Genomic DNA, 23,773 nt, shown 5'->3' on the forward strand with positions numbered 1-23,773 from the left:
TTCTCCTCATTTAATCTGGAAATTGTTCCTTTGAATGTACAGCAATGAAAATTGAAGGTAATTTTCTTTCTTTCAAAATTGTTTCAGTTCATAATTGCAGTCTTTCGTAACTGACTTTCCCCCCTTCTACAAATTAAAATGTGACCCAGACAGGAAAAACAGATTCTAGTTGTTTAAAATAATTAAACTCTTTAATTACATTGAGAAGACCTAAAATAAATAAATAAAAAAAAAAAAGTAAAAATAAAATGGTGCTGACCAAAGCTCTGGTTAGAGCTACTCAAATATTCAAACATGTTACCTCTTCAATAAAATGAATTAAATATTTTTATTTTAGTTTTGATCATCTTTGTGGGTAACACAATTTAAAGAAAATGTCTCAAATCTCAGTACATTTTGATATTTTATGCTTTTCGATGTTAAAGACTGAAATCTTTGTAGCCCATGGGACATCTCAATCTAGAGATACTCTGTAGCTACATTACTGGCAAATGAGACAAGGGTCTCTCAGTCACCATGTGGATTGTGTCCAGGATCAGATTACTTAAAACTAGATTTTGACAGGCGGTGCCTCTGTTTGGGGGAGGGGGGTTGGTTGCATTTCAGCTTTCACTACACAATGATACTGTTCTTTAATCTTTTAATTTCAAACTTTAGACCGTGCAACGCTTTTCTATTTTTTGTTGTTCATTATCACTTCAGTTTCCCGTTGCTAGCAAACAGGAAGTGCCCCCAACGTGGTCTTTTGCTGCTGTAGCCCATCCTGCTTGAAGGTTTGACATGTTGTGCTTTCAAAAATTGTCTTCTGCATAGCTGTGTTGTATTGACAGGTTGAGTTACTGCTGTCTTCCTATCAGCTCAAAGCAATCTGACCCTTCTCTTGTGACATCAGAAAGACATTTTCACCCAAAAATCTATCACTCTGGATATTTTCTCTGTTTCCGATCAGTCTCTGTAAACCCCAGAGATGATTGTGCAGGAAAATCCAGCAGTTTGAGAAATAATTAGACCAGCCTGTCCGGTATCAACAACCATGCAGCATCGAAAGGCACTTAAAATCACGCTCTGATGCTTAGTTTGAACTTCAGCAGGTGGTCCTGACCATGTCTACAGGCTTAAATGCATTTAGTTGCTGCCGTGTAAGCGAAAAGAAAAGAAAAAAAAAAGACAAGACTAAATTCATTCAGTAACATCTTATTAAATGTTTTAGGAACAAAGAATAAAACATTTTGTTGCTACAATTAGTTTACACAATTTATATTCCAGAATGTTTAGCAAACTTTACTCCATTAAATATACATTTGTGTTTTTACATCTATTTAAAGTTTCTCAGCTTGTTCTTGGATTTATATTGGTAATGTGTTAACATGGACAGAAAGCAATGTTAGAGTAAAAAAATACAATATGAAAAGATCATAAACAGGATTCCACCAAACCACAGATTTGAAATAGGGTTAAAATGTATTTACTTTTAAAATAAAAAGCACAAGAAAATGGTGCGCTTTCCAGCATGATCTAAGATTAAAAGTTATGATTCGTTTCTTACAAATATTTGCTTGCAAAAACATAAAAACTATGTATAAAAAAAAAAAAAACATTTAAAAAGATAGAACACTTAATACATAGAAGTATAGTCTCCAGGTAATGACCCCTTCAAAATAACTGAAAGAGATTGATGTCTTTGTGTTACGCACCTTATGGTCACCTTTTTAAGAGCCATGTGAATGTAATTCAAACCAGAAACACAATGTTTTTATTTTGTTTTTTACTGTAACTGGCTGCTTCTGTCACAGCTGTGCGAGAGGTGCATGTGTACTAAATCCTACAATAAGACAGGACTACAGTAATAAAAAACTGGAGGAAGCTGCCATGAGGCACAAAGACATCCCATGTTCATCTTCACATTAAGCGATAAGGCAGGTTTCACTCAGCTGCTTGACAAACAACAGGCTCTTAATAAGGTGACCAGCGGGTGTGTCCTCCTCCTCCATTCAGAAATGGTGACATAAAAAATTCCAGAGGAGAAAAACGAGGTACACCAAACACGAGGACACAGATGCATCTTCACTGCAGGGTCAAGAGTGTGCAAGGAGAGACTGATGTGATGGGAGAAGTGCTGGTTGCATGAACATGATATGACACAGAAAACAAGGTCACGAGTTGTGTGCATGCCAGAAATTTACTACAGCAAGGCCAACCCCCAAAACTACCTCTAAACTACCCTCCATCTCTGTGGAAGCTGCTTAAAAGTCTGACTTTGATCACTGCCAGCTCCCAGAGCTAGGTTACATAGTCACGACACATCAGCTGGAGTGCCAACAACACACTGCTTATTTTACCAACCATCTGGTAACGTCCCTTTGCAAGTCAGCCAATAATTTAAACGAGGGAGATGAGGTTTTAGATTTACAGTTTCTGCACACATCAGTTGTCTCTAACCCTGGGCTCTTTCTACCCTGGATGGTCATTCAGTATTTTGGAAAAATCAGTCTGTGACCTCGTGAGGAGTTTCAGCTGTATAGTCAACGCAAATTATATTACTGTAATTGCATATTTTATTTGACAAACAAATGGAAATCTATAAAAAGGTCCCAACACCTCTAACCCTACCTAAAGGGTGACAACCCCTGTAGATATTAAGGGTCACATAATTAATAACTATGGTTTATTTTGGTGTAACAAAGTATGAGACGTCACCAAATCAGAGTAGTACGTCATAAATGGAGCTACAGCTGGACCTGTTGTCATTAGGTCATTAATGTTCACACCTCCTTTAAAATCTTCAAAAGCACTCTAGTAATATTTCAGGGCTCCAGGTTAGTGCGTATGAAGTCATCTGGACCCCGGTCTTCTTGGCACCATTACATGTGCAAACAGTACTTCATAGTAAAATGGCCCTGATCTGTAAAATCGGAACCATCCAGTTCGACATTTAAAAGTGTTCATCTTTTGCTTTCAAATACAACATGATAGAAATGGAATGAAATAGAAGCAGCTTTTATATTACGTCAGAAACAACCTTTTTAAAGCCTCTCTCGCCGGGTGATCTTCTAAAAGCACCGATTGGAGCTGGGGCGGAGGGCAGGAGTAGCTGTCAATCGTTACCGGTCTTTACAGGGCTTCAACAAGTAAACTAAAACACACTAAACATTCTGAAAGGGATGCATAAACCCGTTAGACTTTCTTTTTTTAAAAACCCCCCATAAATAAATAAATAGCTTTAATAAGAGATAAAAATGGGAGAATCTGGAATGAGACTAAACTAATCAGGTCTCTCAGTAGCAACAAATGTCAATGAAAAGTTTTGGTATACGGTAACAGAACAGCAGAAATACAAATAAAGAGCTTTGAGCGTTTTGGTTTTATAAAAATCTCAAGTGGGCTACTCTTTATTTCTATGCATCATTTTTTTATATTGCTGCCAACTCTGTGGTAATTTTTTCAAAAGCTGCTCTTTATACATAGAAGCAGCAGAGGCACACAGTGTGGTCAGAAAAGAGTGGCTCTGTTTTTGGGGTGGGGGGCACGCCTGGGTTAATACCGTACAGACTGCAGATGCTTTGAAACTTAGTAGGAGATGAAAGAGAGCGCGTATTGATGACTGAGGGAGAGCAGGAATGTGAGGGGAAAGTCATAACCGCAGTTAAACAAGTAAACATTGATACGTCATGACTGTCTGGGAAAAAACAGAAAACCCCCAAACTGCCACACTGCACATGTGAGCTGATCAAGGGCACAAAAGAAAGAAACTGTTAGATTTATATACTCTATATTCAACAAAATACACGGTCCTTACCTCCCAGTACAATTATATAGCCTTTAGGTAAATCCTACCTTAATATACATCCACAGTGACCCCAAAACTGTGAGAGAAGTCCCACATGGAGCCGTGCGAGAACGCTTATTCTCGTGTCGTCATTCATCAGTTTCATATATACTCACACAAGGTCTCCCTGACAAGGCCACATGTCCGTGTTACTGTGCGCATTAATGCAGCTCTTATAAATGCTCTGCCGTCACCATGACGATAGAGGCATGTCTCATTAGTTAAGAGCCAGCATGTAAAGTAAATAAAGGGTAGCAGATTTAAATTAAAACTTTAACGAGCGTGTTCAGGAAAGGCAGAGTTTTGGTCCTGTTAACAACTGATGAATAATACTGACATAATCTAAAGAAATGTAAACCAGTATGTTGCTGATTTTTTTTTCTGCCCAGTAATATGGGAGAGGTCTTCTGAATATTAGCACTCCATTATGAAATAATATGGGATGTGAGCCTCTTTAGCGTGAGTGTGTTTTACTGGAGAATCTGTGAAGTGACATTCTAGTTTTAAACTCAGGAAGGAGGTAGTGCAAAAATAAATCTCACAATCACTTCACATGGCTAAGGGGACCTGACAAACTACTTCCATCATTCTCCATGACCCCCTGTCGTGCAATGAAGCGCTCGTGCTAGATCTACAGTGGCTGCTGGTGTGTGCATGTGTGGTTGCATAACAAATCCAGAGGGGAATGATTCCTAACGTGATCCTCAAGTGCCATATTTCAATCTACTGTGCTTTGAGAAGAATGTATGCAACATAATTTGGGCTATCTCAGTTAGCAGCAATCACGAGTGAGTGAACGATCAGACATTTAACTCCGACTGCCTGACATCCATCTGTCTCCTTCTGGATTACTCCATACACACATGCACACAAACAGACTGATCTCCACATGGTGACATCTTTTATAGCATGCTGTGGCTTGCTATAGCATGCTTAAAATAGCATAGTGGGAAGTGGGAAGAGACTGATACAAGCTATAGAAAATAAACGCATATAGTGACAGGGTGGGAAGGGGGTGGGGTTGGTGCATCACATTTTCTTCCACACAATCCAGTGCCGCTTCTGTCCTCCACTCCCACATTACGTTAACTTAGTGTACCATCCCTTGCTCCCCAAAATTCAACCATTTTAAGGTTTCTCCAGCCTGCTGGTTATACCCGACTCTCTCCCAGTGCTGCGCTGCCCTCCCCTCCCTTTGCCCCATCCCCGTGTCCCATTCTGTTCCTGCAGGCTCCCTGTAGCCGCCCCCAATGGTAGCCTGTGAACGTTGGGCTGATGGGGAAGTTCTTGAAGATTGGGTGTCTGCGGATGAAGTCCATTCCAAACGGCAGGTCGTAGGATCTCATCCCTTCCAGTTCTGCTGCACTGAGACCAGAACCGCGTTTCAGCTTCCTAATACCTCGTTCTTCAGGAGAACCTGAGGACAGAGAGATTAATAATGAGTTCACAATTAAAAGTCCAGGCTAACAAGGAGCAAGGTCCACAAGTCTTCTGCTGCTGCTGTGACTTTCGGATGTTTCTGAAGATGGAAAAAAATTCGTAAGATGCGCCTCCGCCCATTCATCTTCAGTTGATTTTCCGGGTGGCAGCAGGTTACGCCCAGACGACTCTCTCACAGCCATGTCTTCTTCCACCATTCCCAGCATGACCTCAAGGATCAGACATAGGACCACCCCCACATGTAGTGCCTTGTACGATACCTGTACCTGCTTGGCAGTCACAGCCACATGTTATGATCGTCTTCCTTAAAAACTTTTTGCACACTCCAACAAACTAACATCACTTTCTCATGCAGCAATGACTTAAAACACTATTAAATGTGAAAACAGATTCATTCTTGTTCAAACTAGTGAAATTAAAAACCTTACCAGGGATGGTATTGTCCAAAATGAAGGCGACAGACCCTCCGACGAACATTGCAGTGGTGAGGAGCACATTTAGCACTTGGTCAATTTCAACAATGCCTGAGAAAGACAGAAGTCGTGAATGTAGTACAATTTGTTTTTAAAATTACAGCCCTGACACAAAGTTAAACTGATCTAATCTCTGGACTGGAGAAGTCACTGAACTTCTGATTGATAAACAACTACTTCCTGACCCACAGCACTCTCCTACTGTTACTAGTGCTCCTTGTAAAAGTGAAAAAGAGTGATGGAAAGTTTAATTTCCCTCCCGTGCACTCACCGGTGACCAGTGGGTTCTGTTTGAGGTAGCTCGGCAGCATCAGGCCAAAGAAGATGGAGAAGCCCAAGACGAAGAGGTTCCTGGAGGAGTTGAGGTCGACAAACTGCAGGTTGGACAGTCCCACTGCTGTAATCATACCAAACAAGGTGCAGAACAGCGCTCCCAGGACTGGGTCAGGCAGAGAGGCAAAGAGGGCACTGAATTTACCCACGAGCCCCAGCAGCAGCATCATGGCAGCTCCATACTGAATCACACGCCTGCTGCCCACCTGGAGAACCAATTAAGACTTTTAAAACACCTTTTTAAATAAAGAGTAGGTAACATGAATACAGAAAAAGTAAATAAAGAATTAAAAAACAAACAAACAAAAAAAACATAGCGTGTTACCTTTGTGATTCCCAGGACGCCTATATTTGGACTGGAGGAAGTAGAGCCATTTCCTGTCCCGAAAAGACCATCCAGTACACAGGAAATGCCTTCTATAAATATTCCCCTGCAGAGACAAAAAACCATCATAATTATAGTTTGGACCAGAGAGTAAACTGCCTGGGCTGTTTGTGACGAACTACTGAAGTATGAGAGCGAATAAGGAGGTGGAAAAACAAAGGTTACCGGTTGATGGCGTGGATGGGAGGCGGAGGAGCACACGACAGCCGAGCGCAGGCGTAGTAATCTCCAATTGACTCGATGATGCTGGCCACCACGGCGCTCATCATTCCAATCACACCTGCAGCCGTCACCGTGGGAACACCCCACTGGACTGTAGAGGTAAAACATGCTGGTATTTTTATCCATCATCATGCTTAATGCCAACTTTAAAGTTTCATATTATATTTCTATAGTCAGTCCACTGCATATACACAATTTGTAGACGCCCGCCCCTTCCTCTTCATTAACACACTCACAGGGGTAGGGGATTTTGAACCATGGTGCTACTGAGAGGATCCCTTGACGTGCGTCTGTGCGGGCGTAGAAACCGTACTTGTCCTTGTCTGGTGGGAAAACGTCGGTCACAGTGAAAATGAAACATAACAGCCACGACACGAGAATGGCCATTATGATCTGCATGAAAGAGAAAAGAAAAAGCTTATCAGACTTTTACACAACATCAAAAAACAACACCCTTTACCCTTTTTTGTATACGTTTTTATTACTTCTCTCCAGCTATCTGTTTATATGCAGAGTATGTGAAAGAAATCATGACCTTTTGAGGTATATGCATCAGTTTATTGAATTAAATTTGCCTTGGTTATACTTAGACCGGTTTATCATAGAAGCTAATAAACTAATACATCAGGAGGTGAGTGTTTGGATCTTCTTTGGATACAGCTTTGGTCACATCATGCTGTCTGACTTCACATGTGGACTAAACCATTCAACACATTTGGACTAGGAAAAAAAATTATTCATTTAATGATTAGTTTAAAAGGATTGCAGCGTAAGACCTGAGGCCAATAAAAAGGCACAAAAGTAATTTGAGATCGTTTCATGAAAAAGGTATAAATTAAATTAAGAGCAGCAAATAAAGAATTTAATGGTGTTTTTAATGACTTCACCAGCAGGGGGAAGAAAGAGACTGATTTACACAGTGCTCAGACACCACCTGGGGAGAAGGACATTTGCTCTGCTGAATAATTTGTGACTTACAAGACAGAAAAATATTAACACTTGGAATGAAAGCAAAAAGTCCAGACACCGTTTGTATACAGGCACTTACAGCATGTTGTATACTTACAGGAAACATTTTGAAGACCTGGAGCCTATAGGATGTCCAGCCCTTCTTGGCTTTGTAGATGGGCAGAGGAAAGTGAACATTTCTGGCATACTGAGAGAAGAGCAGCACCAAGAAGATAGTCCTGCAGACAGAAACAATCCTCCTCAGTTACTTGGTGACATGTTATACCGCATATTCTCTGTGTGACAACCAATTCTGCAAACATATTCCTTTAAGTCCTGCCTATGTCTGACAAGGACTCCAGAGGCTTAAGAGCCAATCAATTATCCTAACGGCCCAAGAAATTAGTCGCAATTACAGGCACAATACCTCAATCCCTGTGGGCGACAGAAGAGGCCCTCGAGCTACAGTGTAAACAGCTATGACACAGCAGAAGCTGATGTCACACCACCTGAACATCACATTATGAAGTGTATCATCCTTCATCAGTCAGCCCTCTGTGACTTCACAGCCCACATGATCCAGGGTAAGGTGCTTTCTAGATTAAGATTTAACGTAGTCATCTTAGCCACTGAGGTCTGGCTTTAACTTAGAGAAGCCCCACCCACCTGCTGTTTCAACCCTCTGTCTGTGAGGGGCAGCCAATCAGAAGAGAGCTGTCTTAAAGGGAGAGATGCTAGGACAGAGGATGAACTGAAGAGCTGAACCAAATTTGAGTATGAGATAAATAAGGATTTTTGTTTTTTTAAACTGTTAATCATGCAAAGCTACTCTAGTAGAGTATAGGAATATAATTTCTATGGAACTGGAAATCACCAAATTACAGCACAGCTGTCAAAAAAAAAGAAAAAAGAAAAAAGAAAGCTAAATGTATCTCTAAATGTATCATGACAAAATCATTTAAAAGGAAAATTATGTTGTTCCCACAGCTGAAAACAAAGAAATTCAATTTAAAAAAAACAACTGCTAAGTAAGTCAAAATTTTGAATCATCTCAACAAATTCTGAGATACTAACCCGAAATTCTGACTTAACGATGGCATTTCCTTCCCCATAGACAAGCAGACTCTAGATAGTGTCTTTTTAAAGGGACTGTTATTGAGGACACATTGTATGTCCGTACTTACAGCATAGCAATGCCCCAGTGTTTTCCAGCCCTCTCTCCTGCAGCCTGGAAACCAGACAAGCCGATAAGGGCCACGGTGGGGGTGATGGTCAGAGGTCCGATGTATTTCAGGAGCATCCCGGGGAGACCCAACATGCCGATGCACACCTCAACCATGGATGACACAATGATGGCACCTTGGATCTGTCAAATCAAAGTTGTAAAATAACAAGGTCTGTTTAAATTTTCATCATTTTTAATTAGCAACACAAGAATGAATATCTATCCATCCATCTATAGATATCCGTCCATCCATCCATACATATATAGAGATAGATATAGATAGAGAGCTCGCGCTCTCTCTCTCTCTCTCTCTCTCTCTCTCTCTCTCTCTCTCTCTCTATATATATATATATATATATATATATATATATATATATATATATATATATATATATATATATATATATATATATATATATATATATATATATATATATATATATATATATATATATATATATATAGATATGAGATAGATATAGATAGAGAGCTCTCGCTCTCTCTCTCTCTCTCTCTCTTATATATATATATATATATATATATATATATATATATATATATATATATACATACATACATACATACATACAGTTTATATCGTGAGACTGTTGTGAGACTGCTCACTGTCAGTTTGCTTAGCATGTATTAACCAGGTCTGTTTACACTGTACTTACACATATCAGTACTTAACCATTACACAAAAAACCCCCTCAAATTTATGAATCAAAAGCAAACACTGTGATTGTATAGCACAAGGTAACAGGATCAGCAGCACTGACAGCGATAATCCTGTTTGCCTGGTCTTTCTGTTCTCCTCTGTCACATTTTATCAAACGCCTGTTCCTTCATTCAACAATCTGATTCAGTCTGATCGAGTTTCGCCCCTTTCACGTGTCACATAACAAACAATTACTCAACCGGCTTACGCAAATGCAAAAGGTTAAAACAAATTAAGAGCATGTGTCACACAAACCCTAACCCTGCTGACATATAGAAAGCAGTAATGTCTCTATTTTAGCAGCATATATACAATGTTCAACTTTTCAAACATTAGCTTAACAGACACACTTTCCAAATTTTGTTGTTCATAAATGTGATTATTTTTATTTTATTTTATTTTATTTAAACGCAGCTCAGCAACCTACAGTAAAGTCGGTCACCTCTTCCCACAAAGATGTGGTTTGGAAGGATATTTGGGAGTCATCCAACAGTGTGAGTGCGCGTGTGTGTGAGTGCGCGTGTGTGTGAGAGCGTGTTTCTTTGCCTTACCTCTCGTATCCTAGGCTGCCAGATGTGCTCTGTGTGGAGGAGCTCTGTGCCGTTTAATGCTGGAATATCTGCTTGTGGGAAAAGACGAGGAGATGAGAGATCAGAAACCAACGAATCACAGATCATCTTTGCAAAGCTTTCACACTGAAAGCCAGACAGATCTGAACGGTTGTAAAGTAAAGATGGGTGACAGTCCTCTCTTCACCTGTGTTGTTGCACTTCCATTTTTCCAGTGACAGGATGGCTCTGGCTGGTGCGAGGAAGGCGAAAGCACTGGCCTGAAACAAAGGAAGCCTGAAAAATATGAAAAGCTCACTTTAGATACTGAGAATTTTTAGTTTAACACTTAAGCCAACTAAGCCATCTGTTTAAGAAATAAGAGAACCATTTCTGGTTAGTTTTGATGTACTGAAAACAAACATGACCTTTTTAAAAATGTATTTATTGACAGTTCACAATTTAAAAACAGAGTTATTCAGCCTCAATTCATAATTTACTTGCAGCCAAATCTGCCTGTCTAGGGTGAGATATCCCATATAGATGAGGTGCTGTGAAACACTTTAACTAGTTGCACAAAATTTCTTGACAAGGGTCAAAAACAGACTTGAAAAGTCAGTTTCATGTGAGCTAAATTTAATCAAAGCTGGATAAATCGTTTAGGAAGTGTGACTGTTTAAAAAATAGTCACATTGGGGACATTTTTGCCAAAATCCAGGGGGTCACAAGGTATTTTAGTCATATCTGGTTTCAATTAAGAACTTCTGATCTGTAGCCATAGCAGCACAATCATTAAAACCTAGACTAGACCAAGTATCATTTTTAGTTTCAGTGAGCCAAAATTAGACCAGTGTTCACAAGTACTCCCACATGCTGCTCTACCTGACCTTGATTTCCATTTTTTTTTTTTTTTTTTTTTTTTTTAAATCACCGACAGTATTGCATGAGAATACACCTGGACTGCTGCTGACTAATCTAAGGACAGTTAAAAAGAGGAGAGGGTAATAGGAAGGAAAAAGGACATGCTTCTTAAGAGGAAGTGAGAATTCATAAGAGCTAATTATGAATTGGCAGCACATCTGTTTGTTTCGACTAAAACTCAGTGTTTTATGTACAGCTGCTTCTTGTCAGTGCAAATATACAAATCAATGAAAAAGAAACTCCAGAAAATTAAATGTGGGCATCAAGATTGATGGTTGGCTCCATAAAACAAAATATTTTGTAACTCAACTTTATCCCAGTGTTTTTACATTTTTCATGTTTATTATAATTGTTATTGCTGTAATGTTTTCCTTGCTTTTCATTTTTAAAATCAGTTTCTTCATGTAGGTTTTTGTGTTTCAATGTGTAACCTTAAAACAAATCACTAAACATTTGTGTGTATACAAGTCTCATGTTTGCAGGTAGCAGCTGTGCACACAAGCAGGACACTTTGGGTAAAAAGAGAGACACTTTCACCTTCCTGGAAAAGCATTTTTGCCCTTTTTGATTGACCTCACTTGGCACGATGACTCAGAAACCTTCACTGCATATCACCCCCACCCACTTTCCACCTCTTTACAGCTCTGCACGTGTTCTTTTGCGTCATTCCTCAGTACACATCTCCAAACCTTTTCTTTTTTTCCCCCCTCGTCCTGCATTCAGTCTATCACTGTGGATACAATCGAGCCAGTCACTCGATAGCTGAAGAAATCTGAGCAGGGATAAAGAGGTCTGTAACCAGGCTTGTTTAACAGGTTTGAATATGCAGTTAGAGAAATAATCAGGTGAAGAAATATTTAAATGTTGAGCACCAACACGACAGCTAGTGAGCAGAGAGAGGCCAGAGGACTGATGGTTCTGATGGAAGGTTACTTTAAAACAGCCTTTGTCAAAACTGTTTATATAGATATGTATAAATAATCAGCCTACAATAACAGTTTTTGTCTGATAGGCTTTCCATGCTGATCTGCCTCTTTCTTAATCATTGTTAGGGAGTTATCTGGTACATTATAAACAGCCCAGATGTGATGGGTTATGACTCCTACAGATACACTGTTGCGGTCTTCCCCCTTTTCCCCCGCTTTCATCCTCTCCCTCCCTTAGTGGTTTCCATTCAGTGGCATTTCTCTGGAGAAACTACTCCACTGAGAGATGGACAGATAAGCACCGTCTGTGACATCGTGGCAGTACTGCCTGAGAGAGAGGAAGCTGCTGGTATGGCAACAATGACGGGCTTAAAAAAAAGAAAAAAGAAAAAAAAGACCAGACTGTCGGCCTTTTTCTCCCCTTTTTTGTGTTGCGTTCTATTTAGATTTCCCCGTCTTTTCTATGAAAAAGCAAAAACTGAGCATATGATTTATGTTTTAGATGTTCTGGAGCACTCTACTACACAATCATTAAATATATACACTCTACATATTTAATGATCCTTTTTCTGGCATTTATAGCATCATGTAGTACTGGAGATTTAATTAAAATCTAAACTTTATAACTCATCAGTTCACTGCAAATTCATTTTTATTTGTACAGAAATTACTATAACAACTAACGAGCAACCGAAAAACCCCAAAAACAAACAAAACAAAAATCTGTCCGTTTCTTCTGATATCAAAAGTTGACAATAACCTCATCTCAGCCCGATGCTGAAACGTTACAGTTTTGTAGTCTCCAGATCCGTTCCAGCACAGAAACATATCAATATTTGAACTGCAATGAGGACTAAACTCAAATGTTAAAATGCAAGTTGTATAGACCGTCTGCAGTAGTTTGCCTCATTGTCCAACAGGGGGCAGCTTCTTCCCTTTCAGCTTGACCCATTATATGTCCACATGACCCATCTATAAAATAAGTTGTGGAAAAAAAGACAAGACAATGGGCTAATAAAATTACCAATAAACAAGGCTGTTTGCTCAGCTTGCACAAATCAGTGACAATTCAGGACTCAATCACTAAAATATGACAGCCCCAGTTAATTTTTCATGTATTACAGTTAATAGTGGAGGAACTGGCCAAATTTATCAGCTGTAGATGCTATTAATTCATTAGTTGTCAAAAGGGTTTTATCACAGGGTTTAATTTACTTGGAGTTCTGCTGTTGTCCAGTGACTCCATCCCTAAAGACTCCTTTTATGAAAGTACAGACCCAGAAGAGGAGGACAACCAAAAAACAAGGATAAAAACTCATCAGAACTGAAAACAGTCAGCATGACTTTCTGCCTAGTCAATACATGGCCAGCCACCGAGTTTCCTAACATACAATCATGGACCAATTTATAATTAGGGAACACTTTCCCAGTTCCAGACTTGCTAAAACTTTCTGAAAGCCTTCTAGAAACATTTCTCAGATTTTAGTTCATGAGGACATGATAGTATCTTGCAGAGATCACAGATTTGCAGTCAGCACCTTAAGGAAAGTGTCTTGTTTGATCACATCCCAGAAGTGGACTGAGATCCGGTGACTCCGGAGGCTATTTCAGTCAAGTAAACTCACTGTTGTCTTCAAAACAAACAGCCTGAGATCATACGAGCTTCGTGACAAGGTGCATTAGCCGGACAAAAGCTGCCATTAGAAGATGGTTATTGTGGATAGGATAACAACAGGGTCAAATACAACACTGAGGTAAGCTGTGGTGCTAAATGATCTTCAAGTGGACTTGAGAGGCTCAAAGTAAGCTATAAAAAGGGTCCACACACCATCGCATCACCAGCAGCATCCCTAAATTGTTGACAGCTCATAGGTGAGATCCATGTTTTCATGTTTACGCCAGAACGTGAGCTTATGAGAGTGTTGCAGTAGAAACTGACCATCTGAGCAGGCATAATTTTTCCTAATCGTCCTTTGTGTATCGCTCTTAGAGCAGCCTTCTACTGCTACAGCACATCAAGGATTGATGTGTTGATGCTCACATGCCTACCCTACCTTAGCTCTAACAAGTAACCTGTGACTTTCTCTCAGCTCAAACCTTTCTGGAAATTTTTTTTTTTTTTTGTGTGTGTGTGTGTGTGTGTGTGTGTGTGTGTGTGTGTGTGTGTGTGTGTGTGTGTGTGTGTGTGTGTGTGTGTGTGTGTGTGTGTGTGTGTGTGTGTGTGTGTGTAGAACCCCAGTAAATGAGCAGTTTCTGAAATACCCAAGCTTCCACCGAAGTCACACAGCTGGGTTAAATGTCATCAGTTCCTCATTATGTTTGGATGACTAACTACCTCCTTAATGTGATTGTTTGATTAGAGATTTACAGGTGAACACGTGTAATGTGATGACTGTATATCTTTTTCCACAAGGTGCTATTTTTTAAAATAAAAGGAGGAGGCAGGACTACTTTTACACACTTTTTTCTTTTCCATCAAAGTATCAATAAAGGTCATCGAGTCAGTGTTAAAATGAACAGCCAGTGTGTGCGTCTGTCTGGGTTTATCTGAGTGAGGTGATTTGGCCGGTGTTCCTGCTGCTGTGCAGCACGATAACGAGATCAACAATCTTCCACAACAGGATTGAAAGATTAGGTTTAATAATAAAAATTAAAAAAAGAAAGAAAGAAAGAAAGAAAGAAAGAAAACGAGCCAGGGTTCTCTTGTGCAACTGCTCCTTCTTTATGAAAGAAAAACAGCACCTCTTGCCATCATAACTCAACTTTCAATAAAACACAGACCCCAGAGATGTGATAATATCCATGACAACAGATAACATTTTATACCAGCCATTATTTTCTGGCAAGTGATAGGAGTGATATAACCTTAAGAGTTGAATAAGGGTGAATCAGCGATTACAGCATGTCTGATTTTATGTTCGTCGTAAATAACAAACAAAAGTAGAAAGTGCAGAAATAGTGCAGAGGGACCGTTACCAAATGAAGAGTTAAATTTTTTGTATTTTCAGAAAAACAAGTATGAAGACATGGAACGCGACACATTCTTGAAAAAGTGGGTCAAAGCGAATCACTCCACACATCTAAACTGGTAAACAGGCCATCCCTCCTGGAAAAGTCACTACTGACCAATACATGCCCGAGTTTAATCAGTTATTGCTTTTGTGTTTTTCACATTGCTTGGCCAGAAGTGATGCAATAGAAGAACCACATGTTGTCTCAATTTCATAAAATATTACAGAAACACACAGAAAACAGAGAAATTAAAATGCTACTCACCCATATTTTGATAGAAACTACACATAAAAGATAAATGAATCTTGTATGTGGTAGTACTTATCTATGTGGATGCAAATTGGACTAATCAGCAGCTCTAAATTAAAAAGATGTAATGCATTTACTCAGTTCATGTAACGCCTAAACACACTCACAGTTACTCAGGGATGAGAGAGCGGGGGAAGAGGGGTGTGTGTGCATACCTGCAGCCCATTGTGGTCTGTAGCAGGGTGGTGATCCCCACACAGAAGAAGATGGTCCCTATGAGCTGACTGGTTGCCCACTGATCAAAGCCGACGCACATCGCCTCAGAGAGGAGGAACGGCACCGCGATGGTTCCACTGAAACATGTCAAGTAGTGCTGGAAAGACAAGATGGCAGAAAGTCGTTGCTGGGGTTTTTTCACCATTTACTATAGAAATTTAGTCCACCCCCTTCCCCAAAAGCCCCCCAAAACAAAACACAAAACAAACGTTTAGTTTTATAATTTGGATCCTCACCATCACTCCTTTAGGCTCATAAGTGGAAAATGGAATGGAAAATATCATGACAAGTCTTTGACCCTCAGATGAAACTACCTGCATTGTTTATACGGTTACCATATTCCCAGAACATATGTTTCTATTTCCCCATTTAAAATCAGGGTACCCGTCATCCAATTCTCTACTACGGGAGTGGACAATCCAGTTCCACTCCCACCTTGCTCCACCTGGAAATTCCCAAATCTAAAGAAAAGCCTGTTTACCTGTGCAAACCACTCAAACAAAGAAGTCTCAGGTGAACTGAACAGTTATTTTCATTTAATCTTTGCATTTATGGATCAGCTAACCATTCTTAACAGGCAGATTGTTAAACTGATTTATATCCTGGGCACAGTTGGACTAAGGGGACAGAAGAAAAAAAAAAATAGATGTCACTGACATGAAACATAGCTTAAAAAGAATCTGCCACACCCTTATCATAGAGTGTGTATTTGACATCCTCAGTCCATATTAAAACAATTTAATGTGTAGGTTTACCTGTAATCCCAAGAGCACACAGAGATACCAGGGTGGGGTGTCTTCAATGGTGTAGATCATATCCGACCTCCTTGCATCAATACTGTCTGTACTGTCCAATGTCTCAGACATTGAGCTCTACACACATAATGAAACACAAACAGTATTATTATCATTTTAATCCACACTTTTCTTTGCATCAGTGCATGTACTTTTCATAGGATGTACAGGAAAATAACTGCCACATGTTGCGTTAGTGCAAGAGACAAACGTGTCAGAGCAGATTTGAGGAGAGCACCGTTAAATGTCTCAGACAGAGCTCAATGAAACACAAAGAAACTGTATCCTTTTAATCTACACTTCTCTTTACATGTATGCTATATGATATTCACAGAAAAATAACTGCTACATGTTACGTCAGTGGAACATGTCTGAGCTGATCTGTGAAATTTTATGAATGGAAAAATACCAGAGGTGGTAACATTCCCTCTTACAGAAAAGTGCAGTGTCATGGTGACATCGAGAGCAGAGAACCGCAGAGGAAGATAAGGAGTCAATCTGATGAGTTGGTCTTTTCTACTAAATAGCTCATCAGCATCTTTCTGTACTACAATTAGGTTAAAGTTTTTGTGTAAACAAAAATAAACCAGGAAAACAGAACAACAAAACTTAATTTTTCTAACTTCTATTTTGGAGATTAGAATTGAAAACAACAGCATGTTTACAGCAGAAGTTTATACTATAAATAGTGAATCACATGAAAGGGTTTTACTTATAATGATATGGCTTTTGTTTTCAGGGAAAACCCATGAATGGATACTTATCATAATTACAGGTTTTAAGCTTCATGATTGTCACTTACTGTAGAAATGGAGGTCATAGCTCACTTTGGCTTGTTTTTATAAACAATGTAAGACATGGGTATACATTCCCTGATCTACATCCTGTAGCTACGGCATCAGTGCAAATTCAGCCTTTTATGGGAAGAACATTTTAGAGAAATAAAGACTTCTTTAAGATTTGCATACCCCTTTTAAATAACATTTAAGGTCAGCATTTTTAGACTAGATAAAAACTTTGCTTACTTATTTTTGTTGTCTCAAAACAAAAGGTGAAAAGCATCGATTAATACTTACTGGATGTGATTATTAATGAAAATAAAGCAAACTTTGCTACACATCACAGAGACATCACTAGGTCTTCAGCCCAGTGCAGCATTGAGGGCCGTTTGCTTTATTATTAAATCAGTCTTTGATAACAATCTCAAGTATGTAGGTGAAAGATGAGTTGGGAAAAAAAAGGGAACCACTGAAATTGTTTTACTGAGTGTGGCTAACAAAAAACAGAGTCAACAAAAGAACTTTGAGTAAGCTTTTTGAGTCATCATGCCAAAATAGCGACTTGGCTCTTTCAAAACCATCCCTTAAGATGACTACTAAAACTCATGGGGAATTCACTTTGACGGTTTTTACTCTGAAGTTACCTTTTCGCCTCCTTGATTATCTTTAGTGTAGATGGCCATCAGCTCTGTGTTCTCAGTGTCCTGGTCACCACTGGCGCCGCTGACTCCATTTACCACCACCTAAACAAGTACAAAGAGTTTCACGTCAACATTTTATTATCCCAACTTGCCAGAGCATGCAGGAAAAAACAAAAATCACAGTTTCTGAAAAGCAGGTTTGGCACAATGCTCATACCTTTCGCTTTTAATGTAGGTTTTGTCAGCCTGCCAACATGCTAGCTGAAGCAATGTCATTATTTGTGTGTGTGCCAGTCTATATGTTACGCAGTGTGGAAGACCGGATGCACTTAAGTCCCATGGACATGGACATGTGCTTCCTACTGTATGCAAACTTGTAACCATTCAAACAAATTTCAATAATTGAATATTTATTTGAGGTTTATGTACGAGACTGTGGCTTTGCTGCATTTGTTCTTAACCTAAATGCTGTGGCAATCAGCAACAAGGAGGAGAGAAAGCAGTAGTTTGCATAGTCAGGAGAGTATGCAAATGTTCCCACCAAACCCAGAGTTTTTAGTCCACAGTCCTCACATGGCATGCATAGGCCTCCAGATTAAACTGAGCGGTGGAGTGGATATTGAAGGTTATCAGGGAAACATGTCAGATCACCCATTACAATTAAATGCACACAAAATGTCAGGCTCATGTTTTACTTCCCTTTGTGTTCCACTGAATAGCTTCAGTAAATGTCTCCAGAGAAAGTTATTTTAAAGAGGGAACAAAGCTTATCTAAGTTTCTAACAGGAAACCAGCTGGCTCCGTGGTCACCCTCAAAGTTCTATGGGAGGATTTACCGGAGTTTTATACCTTGCTTAACCTGTGTCACCTGATTATTTAAACATTTAAGAGTATTAAGAAGCCACATGAAAATTAATTTCATGTTTTTCCCCCCTCTTTTAGGACATGAAAGGATGTTTGCTCGCACTATTTAAATCTTCACCAGTTCCTGAGGGAAATTTCAGGTTCTTTTTTGTGTTTTTTTCTTTTGTTTTTTGTTTTTTAAGTTTTTCATTATATAGAAATATTCTGGAGAAGTGCCAAATTAGAGTTGCTTTAGGGAAAAAAAGATTCTGCAAATACAATTAAAACTTTTTCTAAAATGAAAAAGTACCTTATTCAATGTGAACACTTTTAGACTGTATGGAAACAATATGGATATCGTTAACTGTAAACAGTCATTTTATATTGCATGCAGGACAGGCTGGGGTCATTTTTAACTCATGCTGTTTGTGAAACTTAATCTGCAAAGCTGTGTAAATAATGGAGAGTACATGGGGTATCTTACAAGTTACAAATTATTTTACTTTTATTTATATCTTATGTAATTTTATGATTTAGTTCCAATGTACAGCACTTTCCGTCAGCTGTGGTCATTTTTAAGTGCTTTATAAATAAAGATGATGATAATTATAAATAGTCAGTCCTTCTGTTACCTGGGGCCTTGTTATGGGACCAACATATAGCTAGTCCAAATGTCTCTCTCCTCTCCAGTCTTAAGACGCCTCAAGGGGATCTCGGCCTGTCCCCAGACCTCATGACCTGATCCCTGCACATGTCGGGGATCTACCCTGGTTCAAAACCAGATACATGTGGTAACTCTATAATTAACCTTCCTGTGTGAAGTGGCCATAAGAAAATCATTTGTAATTTTCACTAATAAAGGTTGGCCATATTTAAGATGAAGCATTAATTAACGATAGGAGTTCTTTTAGTAGTCTTGAAGAAATGGGGGCTAAAAGACAGTGTATGTGCAAGTATTCACCTCAAGGCAAAAGTTCATACTTCATACGATTCTAAATGCTCTGATTTTGACAGTTTCGTTGTTTTGGTTGTGCAGGATTAGCAACTGCAGATATCTGGAACATGGTTATCTCTCTGCACAGACCTGACTGAGAACAACAGTTCACACTCTCCTAATTGCAAGGGGCAGTCAATCAGTTGGCTTAGTGTTAAAGAATCCCAAATGGCTTTTATTAAGGGCTTCAGTAAGATAGAGTATAAAATAAATAAGAATTATTTTAATCTTTGAATCATCCAACGCAATTCTAGTAGACCAAAAATATAAATTTAAAAAGGAGCATAATAACTTCTCCTGTAAGCACAGAACATGACCAAATCTCCTGCGAGAAGTAAAACATGTATGAAAAAGAACCTCTTAAAACACCCTATGTTTTAATTTAATGGGAGCTATAAGAATTAACAAGCATATTTGTGTGGAGGAAATCAGGTTTGATAAATGTCTCTGTTATGATTTTGCCCACTGACCTACATAAGGCAGCGGCCTGGTGCCAAGAGGACAAACAGAGGAAACGGAAGGAAAAAGTATCGGCAGCAGCATGCACTAAGTGGCCATGAAGTAAGAGGTTCGTGTGTGACTGTCTGCTCCAACACATTCCAGACAAAAAGCAATGCCAAATATGATTGCGTGAGTCAGAAAAGAGTGATGTGAGGAGATGTAGGACGATCGGAACTATGAGGTTACGTGCAAACCCCCGTCTTTGTCTTCATTATACAAGCTTGCTTTAGGTGTGGCTGTGGTCTCTGTGGGAACATTTTATTTATTGTTGTATGTACCGGAATAGGGTAGAAATTTGCCCCATGTTTGCACTCCTCTTCATATTTTCCTCCTTCACTGCTGCTGTCCATTGATTTGGAGGTGGTGTTCTTCCCCACGCCCATGCTTGTGTCTTTGTCTTCCTTGTCGCTCTCTGTTCCTCCTTGGTCTTGCTGTGGTGTGGTTTCAGATGAATCCTTCAGGGTGATTACATCGTTTAGGAGTGCCTCTTCTGCTTAGAAAACGAGACAGATAAGGAGGGATTAATATTTGATTTATTTAAAAGGGCAACATTCCTGTGATAAAATCAGGGCACTGCAGGGGCTGATGGGTCAAAATGTCTGGTGGCATATCAAATTCGCAGACTTTATTTTCTTTTTTCTTAGTCTGATTCACAATAATAGTGCTTTTACTATCTGTTTGGGAACAGCAAAGACACAATTAAAAATCTTGTGTTGATTCTAATGGATTCCTTCCTTTTTAGGTTTCAGAGAACATCTAAATGCCTTTTTTGTCTCCTGTTGCTTTCTTGTTTGCCAAACAGATAGTGAAAGCACTTTGAAAACTCAAGTAAATTAAACTGTTCACTAAGGGATCATGAGCTTTTGTTCAAGACATATTTAACTAGCTAGGATATTGCTTTTTCACTTCAAGATCTGCATTATCAATACCTGTTGTCCTTTGAAGAACCAAGACAAAGTTAAGAAGTTTTGTAAAAGCACAAGAAATAATGATGACATAGGGCTAATTAAGTAAGATCCTCTTATCAGAGCTTTATAATCTGTTTACATCCTGATAAGAGAGTTCACAGATGATTTGGGAAGTGAAAACTATCCAGAGGTCTGGAAATCAGCGTGTGCTGCAACACTCAGTGCTGTAACTGTTCACATGTAACTTTATGCCACTCCTACATTTAGGGATTTTAAAAGTAATTCCAGTTCCAAAGCTACTTTTAAAAATCCAGAAGACACAAATATTACCCTTTTTGAACTTTGTGGATCTAACAGAAAGTTTATCAGTGTGATTGGTTTTCTGTCTAGTTGACAGAATATTTTTTTCCTGCAATTCACTTTGTTTTTTTTTACTTGCTTTTACATTCATATGTGAAAAGTTAACCAAGTCTTGTTCTAATATAATACCTTTTTGTTTCGTTAGTCAAACAAAAACAACCCAAGACTGCTCTGGCCATTATACTGATAATTTTTCACTATATTAAGAAAATGATCAGCTTAACCTGCCTTAATCAAAACAGCCTGCACTGACTGTCAATAACCAGATAACTTGTGAACTAACAAGGGATACATGTCAAACAGTAATCCATGCTGCAAACAAGTCTTGGACAAACAAAAAGAGGCAAAAAGAGGAGAGCCCATTAAAAGAAAAATAGTATTTGATAACAACAGGAACAAAAATCAATGAGCGATGATGCAGGAGGCAGAAAGAGAAGGAGTTTTAGCAGGCATGGTGCACAATACGTACTAATTTTTGAAATCAATGTCATTTCTGTTTCGATCCCTTTTTGTTTATGCCTAAACTGGTTTACAAATTTAAACGGTGCATTTTGTGGTCAACTGACACACCCCTTAAGGCATTGAAATGCATTAGAGGATAAAATCCTGCGAGCATTTTACATGTGATCTATCAGCCAAAAGCCAGGTGTTCATGTATTCACATGTCCCTGCATATGGTGCTCTGGCCTGTGTAGAATTTTAATTAATATGCATGAACTGTCTTGTTGTGACAATAACGTACGTAAACATATATAAATTACATAAGTGTCACAGATGTACACAGATGTAAGCATAGGTTTTTGTTGTGATAAACTAGAAACAAACTCCAGATGCATATTTACACGTCTTCATAACTGAACAAAAATAATAATAATAATAGTGACATTCATTAGGACAGCTGTATTAATGAGCACACGGACAAATTCTCACTGAGTGAAAACTGCTGTATACATCAAGTCTGATAAATGAGTGCCAATGCAGGAAATGAAGATCTCCACACAGGAAACAAAATATACCCACCAGCACTTTTTGTAAGTGTGGTTTATGTTGCCAGTTGTCATTTTTGTAGTTTGTTACAGCTTTTTAAACTTTAGTGAAGTGATATTGCATGACTGCAGCTGTATGTGTCACTGTTAAGGAGGATAGACATGCTATAATTACTAGAAACCAAAGGTTTTTTTATGGCTTGGTTGATCCTCTAACTGCACTTTTAAAGAAACCAGTCCTCGCTGCCATCTGTAACAAGCTAAGGTAGATGTGTGGCTTTATCAGGAATGTTTGACTAGACCTTTGATCCTTTCCACTGCCTTTATCCCCACTTTTTACACAAAATATGTGTAATAGACTTTGCAGTACCACCTTGGTCTAAAGAATTATGGTTGAAAAGCAAATTTTCATTGAACTTGTACTTTTTCATCTCATCACTCACTAGAAGACAGTACTATTGGCATGAGCATCCTGGTGACTGCATTTTGTATATTTCTAAATCGCTACATCGGGAAAAGAAACCCTCAAATTAGTATTTTGCATATATTAAGATTTTCAAAGACATTTTAATATCAAGTAACACCTTATTTTTTTATGTTAAATCATTCCTGATCACTAGATCTTGACTGGAGTATGAACTAAAACAATTATTTTGATGCATTTCCTGTTTGCTTGTTACCTGAATGATCTGAAATTTTAACAGGATTTAACAGCTCTACAGGAGTATCGTGCAGACACTCATATTATGATACTGGTCTCAGTTTAATACTGTAGCTACATATAGTTTTCCAACCATTTGCTCTATGAAAAACTACATGCTGACATTTTTAATCAAACTGTTATCAAATGTCAGCAGCTGTCCACGTTGCTTGTGAATCCCGTTTTTTGTTGCGGCTCATCTTCTGTTTTGGATTTTGTTGCATTTTTCAGTTTGACATTTTCAACCTAAAGCCCTCCCAAATATCCTCTCCCACCCAGCCATATTCCTGCTTGCAGTGTAAGATGTTGGGATAGTTGTAATACCTAGATGACACATCCCATCACTCCTGCCAAGCTGGGCGGTTGGGAGCATCTGTGTGGAAGGAGCAAGAGAGGGGGAAAGGAGGAGGCAGTAGAAGAGAGGATGTGAGGGGAGGAAAAAAAAAAAAAAGAAGAGGGGGAGGAAGCACAGAGAGAGACACAAAAGGGTCAAGGATAAGGAGGAGGAGGGAGGTGAGACATAAGTTAATTTGACAGATAGCATTTAATCACAAGCAAGAGTTATTAGTGTGACTGATGTGCCGATTGTAATTCAGACTCTCAGCTGAAACATGGCTTCAGGAAGGCGGCAAGAGCTGAAGAGTATTGCAAGCCTTCTGGCTTTTCAAAAAGTGCACGTCTTAAGCACCTTAAATTGGTCTTATGAGAAAAGTGAGGGCCCAGCTGAACTTTAAAGACACTTTAAGCACACTCATATAAATGTAT

At 38.9% G+C, this 23,773-nt stretch overlaps 1 protein-coding gene across 8 annotated transcripts in view; it reads right to left on the minus strand.

Moving 5' to 3' along the window:
- Positions 1-2,203: 2,203 nt before the first annotated feature.
- The window catches only part of slc23a2 (solute carrier family 23 member 2), a 39,361-nt gene continuing 17,791 nt past the window's right edge, over positions 2,204-23,773 (minus strand). For 2 of the 8 annotated variants that reach the window (XM_031727968.2, XM_039620326.1), the window contains exons 2-16: positions 23,333-23,381; positions 20,333-20,544; positions 17,720-17,818; positions 16,258-16,374; positions 15,442-15,599; positions 10,327-10,415; positions 10,122-10,189; positions 8,812-8,993; positions 7,746-7,866; positions 6,916-7,072; positions 6,623-6,770; positions 6,398-6,503; positions 6,011-6,278; positions 5,695-5,790; positions 2,204-5,243 (exon numbers count right to left, since the gene is read on the minus strand). In XM_031727968.2, coding sequence (XP_031583828.1) covers positions 4,978-5,243; positions 5,695-5,790; positions 6,011-6,278; positions 6,398-6,503; positions 6,623-6,770; positions 6,916-7,072; positions 7,746-7,866; positions 8,812-8,993; positions 10,122-10,189; positions 10,327-10,415; positions 15,442-15,599; positions 16,258-16,374; positions 17,720-17,818; positions 20,333-20,544; positions 23,333-23,381 — 2,136 coding nt within the window. In that variant the 3' untranslated portion in view covers positions 2,204-4,977. Of the gene's footprint in view, positions 5,244-5,694; positions 5,791-6,010; positions 6,279-6,397; positions 6,504-6,622; positions 6,771-6,915; positions 7,073-7,745; positions 7,867-8,811; positions 8,994-10,121; positions 10,190-10,326; positions 10,416-15,441; positions 15,600-16,257; positions 16,375-17,719; positions 17,819-20,332; positions 20,548-23,332; positions 23,382-23,773 lie in introns of all 8 variants that reach the window. The other 6 variants (XM_039620325.1, XM_039620324.1, XM_031727972.2 and 3 more) reach the window with 3 other exon arrangements.

This window comes from Oreochromis aureus, linkage group 12 (genome assembly GCF_013358895.1).
Source record: "Oreochromis aureus strain Israel breed Guangdong linkage group 12, ZZ_aureus, whole genome shotgun sequence".
In the NCBI taxonomy this organism is placed as follows: domain Eukaryota; kingdom Metazoa; phylum Chordata; class Actinopteri; order Cichliformes; family Cichlidae; genus Oreochromis; species Oreochromis aureus.